General features: G+C 39.2%; 1 protein-coding gene across 9 annotated transcripts in view; it reads left to right on the forward strand.

The window, feature by feature from the left end:
• Positions 1-22,467, forward strand: part of PTPRM (protein tyrosine phosphatase, receptor type M) — a 606,372-nt gene that overhangs the window by 394,507 nt on the left and 189,398 nt on the right. For all 9 annotated transcript variants that reach the window (XM_018553724.1, XM_018553732.1, XM_018553757.1 and 6 more), the window contains one exon: positions 15,804-15,936. In XM_018553724.1, the coding sequence (XP_018409226.1) occupies positions 15,804-15,936 (133 nt within the window). The remainder of the gene's footprint in view (positions 1-15,803; positions 15,937-22,467) is intronic.

Here is a 22,467-nt window from a genome sequence, read left to right on the forward strand (position 1 = left end):
TATGTGGAGGTACATTCTGATGCCTCAACTAGGCTTTTCAGAAGTATTGGCATATCAGAGGGAGGAAACATACCAGTTGGAACAGGTTTTTGCATGCACACTAATCCCTAACACCAGCTGACCGGAGGGCATCTAACTGCCCAATTTGCCAGGAAAGCACCTCATCTAAAAAATGTATCAGGTGACAATTATTGACTCATTTATTGCTTTTAGGTTCCTCAATTTTGTTTTACCAGTCCATCTATGTTACACATCATATGGCATTTTTTTTCTGCATGTTTAGTTTAATTTGCTTGCCATCCATTTCTTAATTACATAAAGGTAAAAAAAGTTAAGCTCTATGCACATTTAACTCCAGAATTTGTAAATGTATCTGTGACAGGGGACTCTGCTTTACTATAAGTATAAACCCCAACAATTGGAATAGACACATCTTTAGCATTTTTAGATATTGCCACCTTAAAACAGGATAACGCCTATAACAATCTAGTAATAGCAAGAGAACTTACTTGCTTTATGAAAGCATTATAAAGTCAAGTGTAGCTACATATTACACATTTCAAAGCTTGTTGTTGTGGTACAGATTTGAATATTTAAGCTAGATTTCTTGGCAACATAAAAACATTATACATGTTAGAAACAACAGTAAAGAGAAGTAAATACTTGTAAATAATTACCTTGCCAATATAGAGATGATGGCCTTTTCTATTGGGAGGCATTATTTCCTCTTTTTTAGCCTCCAAATTGTGTTAGTATTATTAACCAAGCATATTTGCATTGACGCTGTAGTTTTAAATCTTATTTTAATACCTTTATAGTTTATATCTTTATATCATTATAGTTGTAATCAGCTTTTTATAGTAAGAAATAAGCAAAAATGTTTGGCTCTAAAGCTAATTTTACCTAGTATGTAAAAATGGATTGTTTCAAACTTATATATTATCTGCCTCCTGCAGACAATATTTTGGACAGTGACAAATCATTTGTATGTGTCCCTGTATTGTATCTTTTGTTTAAAAAAAAAAACAATTTAGAAGCCTGACTACCATATGTGCTCTGTTTTCAAATATAACAAATGAAAACACTCATTTACAATTTTCACTATAGTCAAGAATATAATTTATATGTCTTTTTAAAATAAAACCAAATCCAGTACATGCATGTGAGCCTACATAGACATGGAAAAATGTGGTTTGTGAATATTGATGGAGGCAGCACTGATTATGGGACATCTTTACCATTTAACCTGTATCTAGTCAATTGTAGCTCCAGTACACTGAGCTGTGTTTGCCTTTCGCTTAAAAGGACCAACGCCACACTGAATATTTAGAATTATAAGTTGGGAGAGAATATTTGTAAAATTTTTAGTGGAAAACGAATTTCTTTGATCCATTATAGATAAGAGATTGTTTGCAGTTGTATTCTGGAATTGTACAGAATGCTAGCTGCTGGAGATATAATGTAATAGTGTTCAGATGACCAGAGTAACTAAGTGACATGAAAAGTCCAGCTCGAGATTGAGGCAAAATTAAGTTTTCAGGCTTTTTAAGCAAACATGTGGCAAACTCAAATACTTATCACTTGGAACAGCATCTGATAACTAACAGCAAAGCTCATACCTATCATGCAGCAATGTCCTGCTGCGGCCCCTGTCACCCGTTCAAGCTGACCGGGAAACAGCAGCCACATCTGTAAGCGGCAGTCCATCTATCGTGCATACAGGGATAGGGATCTATTCCAAGCCTCATGTAATTGTATCACATACAATTACATGCTTACAGATGTGGCTGCTGTCACACTGTCATTAACTTGACAGTGGCCACATCTAAACTTTACATTTGGGATTCCTGCAGCCTTAGGCATTGTCACTCTAGGTAGCATGGGGGAGGGGGGGGGTGGGGTGTCATGATATTTAGTGGATTGCCCTGGAGGACACATTCCTATTAGCAAACCAGACCATGACATGTAAGGCACTTTCATGTTAAATATATGGTATTGGCGTACCTCTTTATTTTTTGTAGCTGCTTAAAAAGGCCAATCAAAACTTAAAATAATATACTGTATATACAGTATATTATTATTATACAGTAGTCATATATATATATATATATATATAGTGCCAACAGTTTGTGCAGCGCTTTACATTATAAGGAAGACATTACAATCACAATACAAATCAAGACAAGATGGTAAGGAGGGCCCTGCCCGAGAGGGCTTACAATCTAAAAGGGAGGGGGAAGTGATACATGAGGAGGGAGCTGTGTGGGGATGAATTGTATGAGAACGTGATGGTTGAGCGGTCAAGTTGAGGTGGGATAGGCTTCCATGAAGAGATGAGTCTTTAGGGAATGCCTAAAGGCAGTCAAGGTGGGCGACAGACGGACAGGTTGGGGTAAAGAATTCCAGAGGATGGGAGATACATATATATATATATATACGTTGCTGAATCGTGCACAAGTTGTTTTGTGTAATAAATGAAAATGTCTCAGAAATGAATCATTTTTGGGTCACGACTTAATGACCAAGGAAAAATGTGGGTCCCGAGGTTACACAGGTTGAGAACCACTGAGTTATATCACATAGACATGATATTTAAAGGGTAGATGAAACAACATAAGGCCCTATTTTACATAATACAACATCTTTTACATTAAAGAAGAAGGGGTTTCCTGATCTTGTAACAGCAATGCAATGTGTTTTCATGTACTGTAATGTCAGATAAGACTTATTGCCTCTTTATGCATGTAATGCTTATCATTTCTGTAGTGTGACAGTTTCATCCATAAAACAATACAGTAACCAGAATATGAGCATTCAAGAATTTTATTTCTTTCAGCACTAAACCTTCAATGTCAATTGCTATAAAGATGCTGAAATGCATTCTAACACATTAAAGCAACATACACATTTTAAATAACATCTAATGCAAAACAGACAACACTGAAAGGGCTTTTTATTGCCTTCAATTAGATTAAATCTGAATGAAATATCACATATATCACATACATATAAATCACAAAAAGTTTACAACACAAAAGACAGGGCATTTACAAGGTGCATGCATACTAGCAGGCCCTTATATAGGTACAACTGTTGAATAAATATTTTGGCTATAGAACATAGTGTATTATATGTCAATAACAATACACTTTAAATAGAAAAACATTTACAATATTAAGTTTAAAAGCACCATATAACAAATGTTCAGACTTGGTATTTATCAGTTATCCAACCCCCCCAAAAAATTGATATTATGTTGACTGTAATATAGCAATGTGCTCAGAGTAAGTTAAGTGTATTATTTACTTTAAGTGAACCACCTATATAAATCACAAACACTGTGAAGAAACCACTGATATAACTCATATGTTGGAAGGGGGTGTTTTAAGTATTCAAATGTAAAGGTTAGAGATCACTTTTGCTTGAGTATGTCCCATTTAATAAATTACACTAAAGTGACCTTTAACTTAAGTACACTGTGCTTTGCTAGTTATGGGGTTACTGGGGTTGATTTACTGAGGAAATAGATGCTGTTCAGCAAATATTAATGAATAATGGGAAGCTGTGTTCATCTTGAATACCCAGTCATGTGATAGTAAAATTCTGTATTTTTGTAATTTCTCTTACACATGATTGGGTATTCAAAGTGAACACAGGTTTGCCATATTTAATAACTATTACTTTGCAAAATGAACATTGTATGTTAATTGTCTTTAAATGGCACCTGTGCCCAGACCTTATACCATATGATAAACCTGCAGTGAATACAGCTGCTTAGTCACACTTTGTGGCCATATTGCCTCACTTTGCATTTCAGTAAAAAGCAGGAATTCTCCTACTACTAATTGTACTCTGCATTAAAAAAATGTTACTGCTTCCTTCAGGTTGGCACTATGTTCAGTCATCCGATACAAGCTACGGGTCCATCCACACATAATAACTCAGAGTCAGGCAGCATTCTTGTCTTGTCTTACAGAATGGCTCCCTCTCAGGGAAGCCTGTGCCTGACAACAAAACCCCTTTTTTTTCTTCATTCTGTAATCCCTAACCTTTAACATGAAGGGAAAAGGGGCATTTTAAATCTGAACTCCATGCAGATATAAAAAAAATAAATGCAGTTATATAACTTTTAAAAACATTTCACATTTCCTGAATGATATTAGACTCTTTTTATCCTTTGCACAGCAGCACCAAGGCTGGCCAAGGACAGAGGCAGCACTATGAATCAGTCAGGTCTTTGACTTGAGAGTGAATTTGTCACTGCCCTATCATTGTTCATTCACAGGCTGGGGACAGGAAGGTGGCAAGGCTTTATGATTGCCCATCCATTACTAGACCACCTCCAACCTAACTTTTCTCATATTCCCTATGCCCCCTCCCACTGCTCTGGTAGGCAAACCCTGTTTAACCTCAATTTCAGATGGTTTCAGAGCTTATACAGGGTTGATGATATCATCGCCTCCCTCAAGTGACTTAGGCCTGACAATTAGCAGCTCAGGCCCAAGCACTGAATATTTTTGGCAATTTCAATAGAGCAACTGAACATCAATGAAGCACGAGGAGGTGAGTATAAGTGGGTCTGAGTGAGCTAGTGAAAGCAAAGTGACAAATTAACAATAACTGTGGTTGATGGGGGGATTTAGGTCAGCAACATTGCTGTGCTGTTGGGCATGGCTGTATAATTTTCAGGATTGGCTGAACATAATCACTAATACTTTGGAAGGAAAGCAGCTCATGTATGTGTTTGGACTGTGGATTCAGAGTTCAGTTTCAAAGTAAGCTTCATAAGAAAAGTATAAGGGGCTGCTATTTAGACATCTTTCTGCAAAGAATAGTTGTCCTGCTGTTAACCCACTGCATTCAATACATTGAGTCACTGACCTATCACATATGTCATACAAAGCCAATGTTTCAGGGTCTTGCAGGGCCTTTGAGCAGCCCCTTGAGCCCCTAAAAGATACAATGTTTGCTCCCTACCTGGAGATACGGGAACCTTGCAGACAAACAGCAGAGATCGGAGATCGGGACCTGTGTGTTTACCCGCCCTCTACCTAGCACCTGATGACGCGGATGGGTGGGTCGACCGGTCAAAGCACACATGACAGGCTATGATCCCCATGCTTTGGACAGAGCCTCAGTGCCCTGCTCCTCCCACATCACTGTATTACTCATGCCCCCCATTCATTTGCATATCTTTGAACACAGCTTCCATAGGCATGTTTATATTTGAGCACACGAGGGTGTTTTATGTTTTTATTTTATTTTGATTTTTTAGTATGTTATTACATATTATTGCATGATCAGTTCTTTCTAAGAATGCACCAATACCGGTATTGGTGCCGATACTGGGCATTTTCACAAGTACACATACTTGTGAAAATTCCCCAATACTGAGACCACACACAGCCCTGGTGAGACCCCACATAGCCCTGGTGAGACCCTACACAGCACTGGTGAGACAGCGCACATCCCTGGTGAGACCATAGACAGCAATGGTGAAACCGCACGAACCCCTGGTCAGATCACGCACAGCCACCTCAGACCCTGCATAGCCCTGGTCAGACAACACACAGCCTCCTGAAACCCTGCAAAGCCCTAGTCAGACCCTGCACAGACCTAGTGAGACCCTGCATAGCCCTGGTGAGCAACACAGTGTATGTAGCTTCATATTATTCTGCTGGGATTTTTAGTCTTCTATAGCTGGTGGTATGCTGCATGTATAATGTATCGCTGGGGTTTGTAGTCCTTTATAGCTGGTGGTATTCTCCATTGCTGTATATTATAGTGCTGAGATTTATATTCCCTGTACAACTTTGAAGGAGTGGCAAAACTTCCAGGGTCGCAGCGGTTGCAGCTCCGACCGGGCCCTGGCTCTCCACCACTGTCCTAAAATGGTTAGTCTGTATAGTTTTAGAAAAAACTGTCACATGACACTAAAAAAGGTAATGACAAGCGGCGGGCCATGGCAGGAGTGGGACAAATCAGGGGGGTCCTCTGCTCTTTCACTTCTAGCCCACATGGAGTTACCCCGCAGCATGTTTCTCCTGCCCCTGGCCCACCAGACCCTGCCGTTGCTGCTCGTGGTTTAGCAGCAGCGACTGGGTAGGGCCTATCTGGAGCTGCTTGGCATTTGGCTCTGGCTCCCTTGTTCCAAGTCCATGATCTTTGGGCTGTTCAGCATGCCCTGATCTGGGCGAGAAGTGCCAGGAGATGGTGGAGCTGAAACACAAAATCATAAATTATAATATAATAAATCATTTAAAAAAATGATAATATAATAATTTAAAAAATGGTCCAGTAAATGGGAATTCCATAGAGTACAGTAAACGTGCAGGCAGGGCACTGGACAAAGCTCTAGGGACAAAATTGAAGTGAAATAGTTTGATAAATAAATGTAATTATAGCAGATTACATTGTATTGTGTGTATTCTGTGTAAATGTCATTTTTGGCACTTTTGAATTTCCCGCCGGCTCCGCCCCACGCTGTGACCCCCGAAAACGAAACTGAAAGCCCAAGGCCGGCATGGGCCGGGCGCACACAGCAGAGGACACCGCGGGCTCGCAGGGACAAGGTAAGTGACCCTTTTGCGCAATCCCGAGTGTGGCTCGGGGTTACCGCTCTTTGTACTGAAAATTAACTCCGAGCCGCACTCGGGAATACCACCACGGAGGTTAAATGTAAATTATTTGAAACAAGTGTGTGACTTTTTAATCACTACTGATTAAAATAGTGTGTGGTTATTATATAAGGATACTTATGTTTAAAAAATTGACTGTTATTTTCAGCTGAATCCAATGAGATTTGAAAATTAAAGTCACATGGTTTGTAAAGTTTTGAGAATTGAGCCTATAATACATTGTTTACACTGAAGTAGAATTCAATTCTGGATTTATTGGTTAATTTTTCCTATGATTGTCTATGCATGGGAAAAAAGGGCATATTTGGTGTATCATGGGCACTAAGTTAAACTGAAAAAATAAGTGTATATCAATCAGCATTTCATATTTCTTACATTAGGGCAAATTCAAAGTAAACCTTTGCCCAGACTATGCACACTAACGTGTTAACATATTCTGAACAAGCAGTAAAAACATTTTATAACAAGCCCTCATCTACTGTGCAGGAATTTACCTTAAAAGATCACAAGTGAGGCCCTGAAATCATAGCCAGTCCTCTAACCCCCTTGTTAGAAAACTGTTAGTAACTGACCAAAACAGTTTTTTTGGAATTTGTTGTGATTTTTGAGGATATTGGAGAATGAATAATTTTACAGTACAAGAAGCTGCAGAAGTCAAAATAAAAATAAATTAAGGTGGCCCTCAGTTTACAATGGTTCAGTTTGCACTGATTAAAATAGCACCCTTTTCTGGGAGTTTTGTAAGTTGAAACCAAAATATAATGTATGTCAATTGGAAGTGAGGGAGTTAGGTTCCAGGCCTCTCTCAAAACAAGAACTGGTTCTAAAAAGAAACTGGTGTAAACTGAAACCCAGTACATAATGTAAGTCAGTGGAAAGTTAGGAAGTTAGGTTCCAAGCTTCCCTCATTGACACAAATTGACATAAGTAACTTTATTTAAAGCCCCTTGTGTGAGCTCATGCAGCAACTTTAAATGTACCTGTATTTCATTACTTGTGTCAATTTAGAGAAAGGTCTGGAACATAACTCCATGACTTTTTATTGACTTACATTCCGTCAGGAACCTAACCCCAGCATAAATTGAGGGCTACCTGTATTTAATGTCCATAGTGTGTGTGGCCACAGGTGCACTTTAAGCAGGAATACACCCCCTTCCCCACACACACAGACACACACACACATCATTTCAGCACACTTCAGCGGATAAAAATCAAGGTGTGATTATATAATGAATGATCATAGGTAATAGGCAATGATGTAAAATATTTTTGGTTGGTGTAGCCATCAGTTGAAAGCACCATAATCTATACGGATAGAGTGCATTTAAGTAGAGCTCTTTGTCATGGTAAAAAAGTGAGAGGGTATATCTCCCAATTCATGTTATAGTGGACAAAGTTAATGAACATTATTATCCCCTGAGGGATCACGCTCTTTAATTTTTTTACTGTAGTAATAGATTATTTTTGTTTCTAATTAAGAATATTAAATGTGGACAAACTTAAATAAGTTTCATTTAACAAGTAGTAATGCATTTTTATTTTACATTTATAATGTCACAACCCTTGAAATTCAGCAACAGTTGGCTGCTATCCTCCCTGCTCACTAAAATAAAAATTTGAACAAAACTTATGGAAATATTAAGTCTTTAAAATATTAAGAGAGTGCAATGATTGGATAGTATAAACAAGTTTAACATAGCAAAAAGTAAAATCCACATGTGCTAATAGGAGTAGTTTGCTGCTATGACAACCATTGTCAGGGTTTGTCTAGACGTGGTTTTATGATGTGTTAGAAGGAAAAATATAAAGCCTGTCACTATGACACCTGGATACACTTTCAGTACTTAAGAGAAACCTCAGTAGCAGTTTATTGTATATGTAATTTTCGTTCATAGAAAAGTAACCTTCCCAAACCTCTACAGGTAGAATATCTCATTTGTTTTAGTTTCCATTCAAAACAACATTAGTGTACTGGGAACAGCTCAGTGGCAATAAAAGGAGTTAAATGCTCACAGTATTCATGTAAAGTGATATTCATACTATAGTAATGTAATAGTATTATATTTTTCCATATGTTAAATGTAGTTTTTTACTTTGCTGTCTTCTACAGATTTTCTTACAGTGGATAAAGGATTGTGATATTGTTATATAAGATGCTTACTGGTTACAGATTGCACTCACTTTGGCATTCATTTAGTGACATAATTGAACATCTATACTTGTACTATCCCACAATTGCTAATGGTTTTTAAAGGGGCTGTGGTAGCACATGTGGGTATTCTCCTGTTGGAGTTGGACTCCGTTTTATGACTCTAGCCAAGCATTAACCTCCCTGGCGGTATGATTATTCAGGATTTTAGCATCCCAAAGCGGTACATTGTTTTTAATGGAAATTTGTTGTTTTATATTGTAGGCCTGTAATTCTTAGTAAATCTTAGGAATAACTCACCTAAATCTGTCCAAACAAGAGTCCAGTAGACATCCCGGGTATTATAAATTATAAAGAAATTATAATATAATAAATAATTATAAATAATTATAAAAAAATATAATATAATAAATAAAAAAATGGTCCAGTAAATGGGAATTCCGGGGGCACTGCCTGATCCATACCACAGTCAATAGAATACCAAGTTCGCACATCACTGCGCTCGGTCGCAGAATCATCGCTGTTTTAGGTCAAAAATGGTTTTAGACCAGGTAGAAAACAGCGATAGTAAATTAGAATCACTTGCAGAATTGAGCGATAGCGATTCGATGTGAAATTTGTCATCAGACACTGAAAGACACTTTCAGTATCGCTCAATTCTGCAAGTGATTTTAATTTACTATCGCTGTTTTCTACTTGGTCTAAAACCGCTTTTGACCTAAAGGGACGCTTTTTGGATGCCATGGACGTTCACAAGTTTCCAGGCAGGAAGAACAGTAAAAGTGCAGACAGGGCAATGGACAAAGCTCTAGGGACAAAATTGAAGTGAAATAGTTTGATACATAAGTGTAATCATAGCAGATTACATTGTATTCTGTGTAAATGTAAATTTTTACTTTTGAATTTCCCGCCGGCTCCGCCCCCCGCTGTGACGCCTGAAAACGAAACTAAAACTCAGATGCCGGCCGCAGCAGAGGACGCCGCGGGCTCGCAGGGACAAGGTAAGTGATGCAAGTGTGTGTGCATTCCCGAGGCTGGCTCGGGGGTTACCGCTCCTGGTACTGAAAGTTAACCCCAAGCCAGACTCGGGAATACTGCCAGGGAGGTTAAGGATTAATTTTAAAGAGACACTGTCATCAAGAAGCAGTTTCCAGGCTGCTAATTTTTTTACCTTTTGTCAGTAACAATGATGCCGTTTTTTTCAACCTCTTACAGTTCTGTAAATCCGGCACTGTCCTGTCCCCCTCCCCTCCTGGACCACCAGGGTGTCTGACTGCTGCCAGTGAAGCCTCTATTGCTCTGTGAGTGACAGTAGGGGACAGGCTGAGTGCCTGTGCCGAATATCAGAACTCAATTCTGTCACTGAGAATCTGCAGACAATCTCCGACACACAGCCTCAGGCATTTAAAACTTTACAGACAGCAGCTAGTGACATCAGGGCCAGTACAGGACCTACTACAGAAAGCACCTGATGCTCCTAAAATCATCAGAGGGTGAAGAAAACTATAGGGCTATTACCAACATAAGGCATAATGAATTCCTATAGCAAGGGTAGCATCAGTAAGTGCTAATTTCAAAAATGTTATGTATGTTAGTAGCCTGGAAAGTTCTACCAGATAACAGTGTGTCTTCAGAGAGCCCCACCCTCCGGCCACTGTATACTCACCCTACCTGCACTGCCTCACCACTCCCGTCTTTATTGAAGCTAATACTGAAATGGCCTGTCTCAGCGATCACAAAGAGTGTTTACCTCACTGCCTTGGTCATGTTACAGTGCTCGGACCTGGCAATCTGCTTTTATGTTTTAGGGTTTGAAGTGTGGTAAGCGTTAAGTGCTAGGAAAAGCTTAGAGGTCAGAATGATTTTTTGGAGGTGAAACCCATTTCCCCCCAGTAAGAATAGCATAGAGGTCAATGAAGACCTATGCAATTATTGGGTTCGCTAGATACTTTTAGTTTAGTAACACTAACTGTTGCCTGGAGTAGCTGTCTAAAATGTATGTGTTCTAGTTGGCTATGAAATATCTGTACCAGTGTATCTTATTTTTAAATAAAGTTTTGCTTGTTTGAATTGTGCCATTTTTTTCCAAATCCATGCCCATTTGGCTGATTGATTTTGTATGTTGATAGGGAACATGCTAATCTTCCGCAACTAAGGGGTCTATTCACAAAGCTGCCGAAGGATCTGGCCGTAGCTTCGGCCGATCCTTCGGCTGGCTTCGGCCCCAGGACCCACCCCCTAAGTCATTTGTAGATTTTCTGAAATACATTCCAATCTGCAACACCATCTTTCATCTTTCTGACACCTCATATGATGAATGCTGTCACCCTGTGATTAAAAAATTGGAAGGCTGGGTGGAAAAAGACTGCAAAGGAAAGTATTGACTTTGGAGAATTGAACATTGCGTCTTTTACATTTTTCATCCTAAATTCATTTAGAGAAGGAAATGGATATTCCATCAGACAAAAATTTGACATTCCATCACATTATACAGTAAACAGTGTAAACAGGACAAAATGTGGGAGCTAGGGAGAGCTAAGACACTAGCTGCTGCAAGGCACTGATTATCTCATTTGGGTAGATATTTGAGCGCCAATGGTATGATCCTCAGCTGTTTCCCACTTTGTGAATAAATTGCTTAGAAGGAGTCTTTTGACTACCAGATGTGACCTAGATTTAAATTTCCAAAGGCAAAACTAGGCTATTGTGCAGGGAAACAATTGCTGGTGAAATGCATGTTAAATGAGCTTATCACACTTTTCCATGTGTTTCATCTAATATGTTATAGAATTACTGCTTCACTTATGAAAAATAATTGAGAAAAACGGCCCAGCAAATCACACCTAGGGAAATGCTCCGGACAGTCATCATTTTGTTAATGTGGTTTATTTGTCACTAACATGAAAGCTTTAGATATAACAAAATGCATGAAATAATCTCAAATTTAATTTTACTGCCATAAAATGTGATTGGATTTAAGTGACTTGAAGACACAGGCCAACGTTTACATAGTTACATAGTATTTGAGGTTGAATAAAGACATATGTCCATCAAGTCCAACCTATTTGTGTATGTGTGTATGGTCCTATTGGTGTGTAGTATGTATAGGTCCCTGTGTGTTCTCAATTTTAAGAGTACTTGTACCCCCTGTATATTACGGTCCCTGAGGAAATCGTCCAGTCGCTTCTTGAATGATTCTACACTCTTAGGCCCTGTTCACACCTTTACGTTTTGTCGGACGTTCAACGCTCTATGAACGCTCTACAAAACGTACAAACTTGAAAATCCCATTGTTTTCTATGGGTATGGTTCACACCTTTCCGTATTTCAGCCCGTCTGAACGGGCTACAAAACGGCCTACGCCTGGTCTTGCGTTTCCATTGGGATACAGCCAAGTAGCCCTCGGAAACGCGCGTTTGACGCGCGTTTTTTTACCGCGAATCGCGGTAAAAACACGCGCCGCGAAACGCGCATATTCAATACGCCTAGGTGTGAACCCAGCCTTAGCCGAAATCACAGCATGTGGTAGCGAGTTCCAGACCTTAACCGATCTAACTGAGAAGAAACCCCTTTGCCCCTTGTGCTGAAATTTTTGCTCCACCAATTTTAAGTGGTGGCCTCTCGTCCTTGTAATGGAGTTAATTGTAAAGACTTTGCTGCTAATGTTCTATCCCCGGTAAACATTTTATACATGAAAATCATGTCCCCCCGTAATCTCCTTACTTCCAAGGAGAACATGTTTAATTTTAGTAGCTTGTTCTCATAACTCAGGTCCTCCATCCCCTTTATGAGTTTGGTTGCCCTCCTCTGGACTCTTTCCAGTTCAAGGACATCCCCTCTGTTCACTGGTCTCCAAAACTGGGCCGCATACTCCAGATGAGGCCGAACCAGTGATCTAGAAAAGTGGCAGAATAACGGACTTGTACCTGCAAAACATTCGCCTCTTAATACAGGAAAGGACTCTACTTGTTTTGTTTACCGCAGCCTGACACTGCAAGCTATCATTCAGCCTGTGGTCTACAATGACCCCCAAATTTGTTTCCCTTTCGTTTTTTCCGAGGGCAGCTGCCATTGTGTGTAATCTGTTTTCTTGCTTTTAACCCCAAAGTGCACAACTCTACATGTATCTACATTAAACCTAATCTGCCATGTGGTTGCCCATTCCCCTATTTTATCCAAATCTCCCTGTTATGTTATAGTGTCAGATTCAGTGACTATACTCCTCCCGAATTTGGTATCATCAGCAAACACTGAAACATGGCTGTTTACCCCCTCCCCAATATCGTTAATTAATAGATTAAACAGCATGGGGCACAGCACAGACCCCTGCGGAACGCCGCTCATGACCCTAGCCCAATCCAAGAAGGTGCCATTTATCGAAACTCTTTGTACCCGTTCCTGTAGCCAGTTCGCTATCCATGTACGCTTTAGGTTTAGGTTGTAGATGTTTTGTTTTGTTGGCAAAAAGAAAAAGTGGCTGCCGGCCTTAAATTCCAATAAAGAGTTTGCTATACTGGGATCTGATTTGTGGCAGTACATTCTGATTACTGTAATTGCTCCACTTTTGCTCCATTGTTCATATATACAGAATATAACCTGAATTTATGGCAGGAACTTGGTCATCTTGTTGTAAGTATACTTGTAGCTGAAAACATAAAACACTCTGTGTTTCTGCTCCATGGGGTTCAGCATTAATGAGGTCTGTGCCTTTACTTTTATTTCTATTTGACACAGTGCTTCATATGGAGAACAGTGCAGGCTAAATTCAGACACTCAGTAGGAATGTCCTCATTAGCATAGAGTCACAGTGTGTATATTTTTGAAGAACTGAATTAAACATTTACATAAAGTTTTGTCTTGAGATAGTAGTGGTATTATAAGTGGTTTATACTTCATAAGAGTACAAGGTGTATGACTAACAGTGGGGTTCATTTGCATACTGTTAACAGTAGTAAGTAGCTACTCAGTTATTAATGCCAATTTGTAGACATAGTTGATACTCATGTTAATGGCTCAATTCAGTAGGAAGCAACAACATCACAATTTATGATCATGAAAACAACGTAGGCAACTTTCTAGCAAAAGATAACCCACAAAGTATTTTCAAAGTATTATAAATCTTTACAGACTATTTTTATTTTGTCTCACTGGCAAACAAATAGGCCTGTAACCATTAGAGGTGAATCAGCGAAGCCCAGGATGTTGCGGTTTAAAGTATATTAACATTAAACTTTTTAGCTCCCTTTTGGTTTGTTATATATTTACCATTTAAATAGTTTTATATACAGTATCTGTTTGATAAGTACAATAAAATAACTTCTAATCCTGAAGAAATCTAGTGAGCTAATAACTTCATATGCTCTCTGAATCTGCTGCCCTATTTGTTCCCAGTTCTTCTTTGTGGACTACAGAACATCTCGACCTTAGGTTATAGATATGAGTAGAGGAGGAGGTTTTCTATCGACTTGCCCTAGAGTGACATTCTTCTCCACCATAGATATAGTACAGTGAGCGAGCGTTTTCACCCTAGGACAGGAAATGTGTTACTGTCAGAATCATCACTTGAACATAAGGGGGAAAAGCTGATACAGCCTTAAATCTAAGGACTGGAAAGCTTCAATATATTTATTTTTTTCATTGGGTTTAGATAAACTTTAAGCAAAGCAATAGAATTATATGATTACCTGCAGAATTCTTTTTATCTTTTCCAACCAAAGTGGATTCCTGCTTCACCTAAAACAGTCCATTTTGATTGGGTTTTCATTGTTTAGACCAGTTATGCAGTAGTGCATGTTTATTGGTGTATAGGATAGCCAGTTTGGTGAAAATCAATTAAATACCAATTAAACACTTGAGATTTGTGTAGGACTAAACTGTGTTACCAGCAGCATGTTAACTATACCTACAAGAAAACTGTATTTATTTACGGACACTATTAACATAATGAGGAAGAATTTGACATTTAAAAAAAAAAAACATAATACATAAATAATAAAATAAAAACAATTATTTGAATATTCCTCCACAAATGTTGCTTAGGACTGTGGTAAAACAACTGCAATAAGAACTCCCTGCTGCATATTTATATACATATATATAAAATGTTTTCCATCACAGAGAAGCTGTCCTGCATTCAAGTCTTCTTATAGGGAAAGGAATAGAAAACCAACTCAATTCATTGGACGCCTATAGCATCAGGCTTTGATACCTGAGGTCCTACAGAGTAAAGCATCAATTCTAATAACAGAAAAGGTGTAGCACAAACAATCTACTGTTAGATAGGGTGCAGAAGCAGCAATTGTACATCAATTGTACATCTCCCTTGAAGAAAACTAAAAATATAGCAAGAAAACGTCCATAAGCTGTTGACCATGCTGCTATTTTTACAACAGAGTTGGGTCCACTGCCTACTTACCAAGCCTACTTACCAAATAGAGTCAAGTCTGATGGGGGCTGTACTCTGGCTAAATCTGCAAATAAGCTCTTTTGTGAGTGAAATGCGTCAACTGTTTGATCTGTTGATTAAACAAAATGCATGGTGGCAAGGAGTTCCGTGTGCATCTCCCTTTCTTTTTCTGTAATATGGCTTAGAAGCATTGTCCTACTTAGTTGTTGACCAGCACGAAAAAGACCACAGGTTTATAGCTGAAGATTAGGGTTTGAGTCAGAAGAGAAGCTCCTTTAAAAGGAACTTGGTATTTACCACCCATTAGTCATGACTTTTTTCATTAAAAAGTATAAACTCTATTTATTGCTCGCATTTCTATTCATTTATTTACCTATTTATTTATTCTTTGTAAAGCAGTTGTATTGTTTTTAAAGTAAGGAAAAGTAAGAATGTGAAATACTAATTTTGTAGGCAATTTACAGATACGTAATTTAAAACAAATAGCATTAAATCTGTAGAGTCTAATTTTGCTTCCAGCAACCTGTTACTAGAAGTAAATGGCTATATGTTGTTCCAATTTTTTCACATTTTGTCTTGTCTTTCTTTTTTCAACGTTTGGTTTATGCAGGAGCTGCAACTCGTAAGCCAGATCCGGAACCTGAAAAGCAGTCAGATCACACTGTAAAAATTGCGGGAGTCATTGCTGGAATCCTTCTGTTCGTCATTATCTTCCTGGGAGTTGTCTTAGTGATGAAAAAAAGGTGAGCTGTTGCTAATTTACTAACTGTGCAGATATGTTTCAATGATTTATTTATGAATAGTTAAATAGGGTAAAGGCAATGAATAAAAAGAACAGCACAACAGGCATCTGCCAAAACTAGTACTGTTGCCTAGATGATTATTTTATATTATAATAATCTTGCCCTGAGTTGTTTTAACTTGCTTTTGTTAGCATGCACATTGATTTTTGTTAGGGAAGAAAAGCAGTTCAAGTGTAGCAGAGCAGCATATTTTGCACTCATGGAAAAGCAAAGCAAACATAGCAATAAATGCAAGTGAAGGCTACTTGTAATATACAACTCAAAATTCATACATTGCATTTCAAATTCTACCACACTGATTTACAAATGTTTTAAATGAAAAAAAGAAAAATAAGGTAATGTGCTTAAACCCTTACTAACTTAAGTAAACTATAAAAAGTTCTTATGCTATGTTTTTATACATTTTTAATATAGAATTAAAGAATCCTTCTATAAAAAAAAAATATTAGACACAGTACTGCATTACAAAAGCTAAACTGCATTTTTAATCACATGAACCACTAATATAGGCAACCAATTTCCTGTGTAGCCCCATCTTCCCCATTCGATCGATAGATGGATGTAGCACATGCAGGGGGAAAATATTTTGAATAACATAATAATGTTTTATATTTTAGAGAATCTTTTTGAACGATGACTTTTGCCGCACGTGTACATAGCGTGATAATTGTAAACAGAAATGGTGGCTTTACTTAAGTTTATAGGGCTATGTATAGCCAGCCTAAGTCAGCTTAATTTTAATTGGCTGAATATTTTTTGCACAGTTATTTAAAAATAGCCCTAATAAGTGCTACTGGTAGATCAGTTCTACAGAACCCTCATAGTCCCAAATTATGCAGTACAAAACTAAGAATTCAACAAGACATTTGGTGATAGATAGATAGATAGATAGATAGATAGATAGATAGATAGATAGATAGATAGATAGATAGATAGATAGATAGATATTACCGTATATAGCGAAATGGACATCTTAAATGAGTGACACTACCGTTTGTTTTATTTATTTTGATGTACAGAAACATTTTTATTTTGATGGCACCATATTAAGTCAAGTGCCAGTAATATGTTATAAATAGACAGCAATAGACAGCTTACATTGGAGGCAGTGACGAGGGTTAGAAATGAGATGCAGCTCAGTATAAAATCCAGACGTTTCTTCTTAATGCTGGATTTCTAAAAATAAAATCCTTTTGTCCCTGTAGTACAATCCAACAACTAATATCAACATATTCATGTGTTAACTAAGAAAAAAGTATTCATATAATGGTAGTACCATAGTACCCTAGCAAGGTTGTCGAAGTATTGAAATCAATTATGTTTCTTGGTCTGCCGTCATTATAAATTAATCTCTGAACTCTTCAGCAGTTGTACAATGTATCCAAACAACCTTGTTTCTCTCGCATGTCAATATTATTCCGGATCGGCTAAGATTTTTCAATTGCAATGCCAAGTAGGGGTGGATAGTTATCAAATATGGTTGTGTGTTTTTGCTTGCACATGATTGGATGATGGACGTCAGCAAAGCTTCACCTGATTCACTAAGCTAAGGAAAAATTCCGTTGCAAGTGAAAATTCCCTTGCAAAGTGTGCAGCCTATTTGCCTTGATAAATTAACCCCATAGTTTTTTTGGCAGGTATTTTATAGTTTTATTCCTAAATATAGTGACTACCCAGTACAGGCCTAGTGTTTGTACTGTTACTGGAGGCAAGTTGCAGTAGTGGCATCATTACAGTTGTTGTGGTTCCTGATGTCAGTGTTTACCACAATAGCATGACATAGATGAATAGCCAAAATGACTTTCTAATCAGGTGCTGAAGCCTTCTAAATGCTCAAAATTCTAAAGTGGAAATTATCATACTCATTGAGACTTTTAGCTTTCTCTCTGACTGACCAGGCTATTTCTGTCATATGGGATACAGTGTCCTCTTGGAGCAGCATGCAACAATGTTATCTTAATGGGTCTAATTTACTAAAGCAACAGTCAGACCCAAAATCATCACAGAAAATCACAATATTATATTAGCCACACCATGACTTTGACTTGCGGACATTGGGACACTGGAACATTCACTCTGTATCAAACAATTTGGGGGGGGAGGGGGGGGGTAAATTCAGTCCATGTACACTGTAACCTGTAAGCATGTTGGTTGTTCGTGCATGATCAATGCCCTGACGTAGGCACATATACTTTAGTAAATCAGGCCCTCTTTCTATTTGTTCCTTCTAGTATGTGTTGCATAATCATGCTTGCATGTAAAACTAGGAAGTGCTTCTCACTTTTTTTCCACTGTTCATATCATCAAAACCAGCCTTGATTGGGAAGCGAAGGTGTATCATCAGTAGCATGGGTGTTGCTTTTGAATGCTGCCTCAATTTTTATGAACCTATATATGCTGATCTATCCACCAATTAGCAGTGAGGGTGCCAGACTATCCTAGCATTCTTATGCCTGGAACACTAGTAATGCCCCACATGTAACCTAGGCATAGTAGCTAGGCAGGTACCCAGGACACAATTCAAATCTCACTGGAATAATGCTAGTTAAATATTACCATCTGTGTATTACAAATTGTGCTGATGAGTAAAGAAAAGTCCAGACAAATGTTTATTACCTTTCATTGTTATGAAGCAATTCCAATTATACCATTTAACATTTTGTTTAGAAAAGTATGTTCCATTTTTGTATGTTTTGCCTTGAGCTCAATGATAAATTTCCCTTCTGCATTATGTGCTTTTTCATCAGTTTTTTAATGGTTGTTTATCTTAATAGCTTCATATATAGAATTAAGTGTAACTGAGCGCTCCAAGTGCTGTTATTTTGATAAATTATATTTACTGTGAGGTCTTAAATGAATACCTTCTAGAACGAAAAAATATTTGTACTAATTATAAAAGCAACTAAGTTCATCTGCGGATAACGCCGTATAATATGCTGTCGTTTGTAACCTTTTGGATGGCCAACAAAGAAGAATTGCTTACGTTAATATGTAAATTATACAACTGGAGGAGATCATACTCAAGAAGGCTGGCTTCTTACTGCACTCAGTTCTATTTTTAAGACTCCTTCGAGGCAGATGACACTCGGGGAAGGGGGAGTTAAGGAAATGAGGGCTGCAGCACTGACTGCTTGTGCAGTCACATGTACACTAGGGGCAACTCTGAAATGAAACCAATAAACTCAACTAGGGATGCACCGATACTGGTTTGGCCGGTAAACCGGCTTCCCAGCCAATCAGCATCGAGCCAGCTTCCCGACCAATCAGGAAGCCGGGAAGCGGGTCAATACTCGCCACTCGGCTTCCTGATTGCCCGTGAAGCTGGCTCCATGTTCCCCTACAGCACTGCCGGTCTGAGTAAATCTTCCTCCGACCGGAAGTTCCGGTATCGGGTGAAGGTATTGGAGCATTTGGGCGAGTAAGAGTACTCGCCCAAATACTCGTTATCGGCACCAACACCGATACTAGTATCAGTAACGGTGCATCCGTAAACGCAACAGTATGTTTTTGAAATGTGGGCAAAAAAAGAAGCACACTTCTTTCACAATGTGTGAAAGACAATGTTTGAAGTGAGCCTTTCACACAGAACACCACTGCAGCAAGACCAAGATGTTTATAGTTATGCTACTGTACTGCCAAAGAAAGGCCACCAGTTTAGAGACCCTGGTTGATCCATAACTCAGTTTTGGCTACTTAAAAAGCAAGGGTATGAGATTGAAAGACACATTGCTGGATATTATTACCCCATCAAGGGAGTCTTCTGTTTCATTATGAAAACATAATCAAATGCCGCCTATTGCATTGCTTGATTGTGGATACTAGTTGGACATTGTTAGCCTAAATGTGCCTTGTCCACATTTTATTTACATTACACATCAAGGCATCTTAGCTATTTATTCTTGGCTTATTTTTTTAATTCTGTAATCACCGAGTAATTGTAATTGACACATGATAATACTTATAGAAAACAGAGTAGGTTATACAAGTTTGCCAATAGTTTATGATACTGTTGATGATGAATTAAAGACAAACATTTGAATAGTTAATGTCATCTATGAAAATAATCTATTGATTTCTATTTGATTGGCTTTAAATCAGAATGAAGAAGTAAAATACATTTCCTGTAAACAGAAGCAACAAGTTGTACTGATTACCTACCGGTTGCCTAGCAGATAAAATAGTTGCCGGAAATCCCTCCTGCATTTTGCGCTTTGAAGGCAGATATTGCTGAAAGAATGTATATTTAAAGGCAGCCAAGAGAAACCAGATAAGACAGAAATTTCAATGAATGGCCATGCAGCAAAGAGATGAATATAATATGTCGCCAAAGGCAAGGTACCCAGGTCAAATTATTCAGCCTTCTGCAATAAGCATTTATAAAACAAAATAGAATACAAACCACTTGCCAACTGTGATTTGCATATTGTTTTATGAACATGCCCTTTACTATTAAATCAAGCATATATTTGTTGAGTTATGCCAAGGAAGAGAAAATAATTATTTACAATCCATATACAGTCACAACATTTTAGTAATCCTGGTCATATTTTATGATTTTATGATTTTTATTAATAAAAGATGGTAACACAACACCTTCAGGGAATATAACAGGTTTCTAAACACATAATGCAGTTTTTTTGGCAATATTTAAGAGACTGCAATAAAGACATCTTTAAAATCTAAGTTTACCTTTTCTACCATGTTACACCTATATTCAAGGTGTAACGCGGTGCATCGCCGCCCCTTCCCCTCCACCCCACTTATCTGAATTGTGGGGTTCTTCTCCCTACAGCTGCTGCTGATGTCACTGCACTTGTAGTCCAATGACACTTCCTCCCATAACCTTTCTTAGGCTATGATTGTTGCCAGCCGGGCAGCAAGGTACCAAATCAGAATGCAAGAGCAAAGTCCAGGAAACAAGCCAAGGTCAGGGGCAGGCAGCTAGCAGCAGAGTGGTCCAAGATAATCCAGATCAAACAGGTCACAGGCAAATCAACAGGAAACAGGAAGCACTAGCTGACAAGACCATCAGCAATGTTGTGAGCTCAGGCTTGTTGTTATATAGCCACCTGAGGTAAGATGTAATTTCCTGTGCATCTGCTGTTTGTGCGTCTTCCCGCATACCTTCGGTTGTGCACGCCTGCGCACTATAGTCCATCTTCGGAGATGGGGTCCGTGCGCAGCCGCCATTCTACCCTTACATTGCCCCCCCCTAACGGGAAACCCCCGGATGGCCATTTGGGCAAGTTTCAAGGGGTGACTCCGGAAAAATTTCCGGACGAGCAAGGGGGTATGGATGTTGACCTCAGGCTCCCAGGAATTCTCCTCAGGGCCGTAGCCCTTCCATTTAACCAAGAACTGCAGACACCCACCTCTTTTTTTCTGCAATACATTATGGCCTCCACCTCGTTTTCTTCAACCCCATCAATGACAGAAGGAGCTGGCGGGCCAGGGTCACGGCCAGGAAATGGATCTGGAACATGTAGTTTAAGCAAGGACACGTGGAAGACAGAATGAATTGTGTAGGGCCGAGGCAGAACCAGTTAATAGGCCACAGGATTAATTTTCCTGTTTACCCGAAAGGGGCCAAGGAACCTAGGAGCCAGTTTCTTAGAGGGACAAGTCACTACAGGAGCTGGAGAAGCAGGTTCTGGGTGCGTAGGACTGGGAACCACAGGAGGAGGCTTCTCTTGTGGCTCGTGTCCTGCAACCCCTGGGGTTGGAACAGAAGGCCGCAGGAAAGCGAGGAGCATGAGTGCCACGGATGGAAGCAGACAGAGCAGTGCAGGAGACGTCTGGTAGCAAAGTCAGCAGGCCAAAGGTCAAAACCGGGCGGGCAGCATGGGAACAGATTCAGGAGACAGGAATCGTGGTCCAGAAATCCTAGGGTCAGGGCCAGCCGGGCAGCAAGGTACAGAATCAAAAGGCAAGAGCAAAGTCCAGGAAACAAGCCAAGGTCAGGGGCAGGCAGCAAGCAGCAGAGTGGTCCATGACAATCCATGTCAAGCAGGTCACAGGCAAATCAACAGGAAACAGGAAGCACTAGCTGACAGGACCATCAGCAATGTTGTGAGCTCAGGCTTGTTCTTATATAGCCACCTGAGGTAAGATGTAATTTTCTGTGCATCTGCTGTTTGTGCGTCTTCCCGCATACCTTTGGTTGTGCATGCCTGCGCACTATGGTCCGTCTTCGGAGATAGGGTCTGTGCGCAGCCGCCATTCTACCCTTACAGATTGCCTTGTCATCAGCAGAGCATTGCTGGAAAATCTCATCTCGGTGAAAGGCATCTTCCGCCCCTGAGATGATGTGCATAGTCACATGTGCCAGATTTTCAGGAAGTAATAGGAGAGCTAGTCAACTGCCCTTAGTTAACATGGCCACTGTCTGGAGACTGGGGAGGAAAAGAGAAATAAGGGATGTAAAGAATACAAAGCCAGCAATTATCTAGAAGTATGTGTTTGTAGACTGTC

This window comes from Nanorana parkeri, unplaced genomic scaffold (genome assembly GCF_000935625.1).
Source record: "Nanorana parkeri isolate BGI_ZX_2015 unplaced genomic scaffold, ASM93562v1 scaffold7, whole genome shotgun sequence".
Taxonomy (NCBI): domain Eukaryota; kingdom Metazoa; phylum Chordata; class Amphibia; order Anura; family Dicroglossidae; genus Nanorana; species Nanorana parkeri.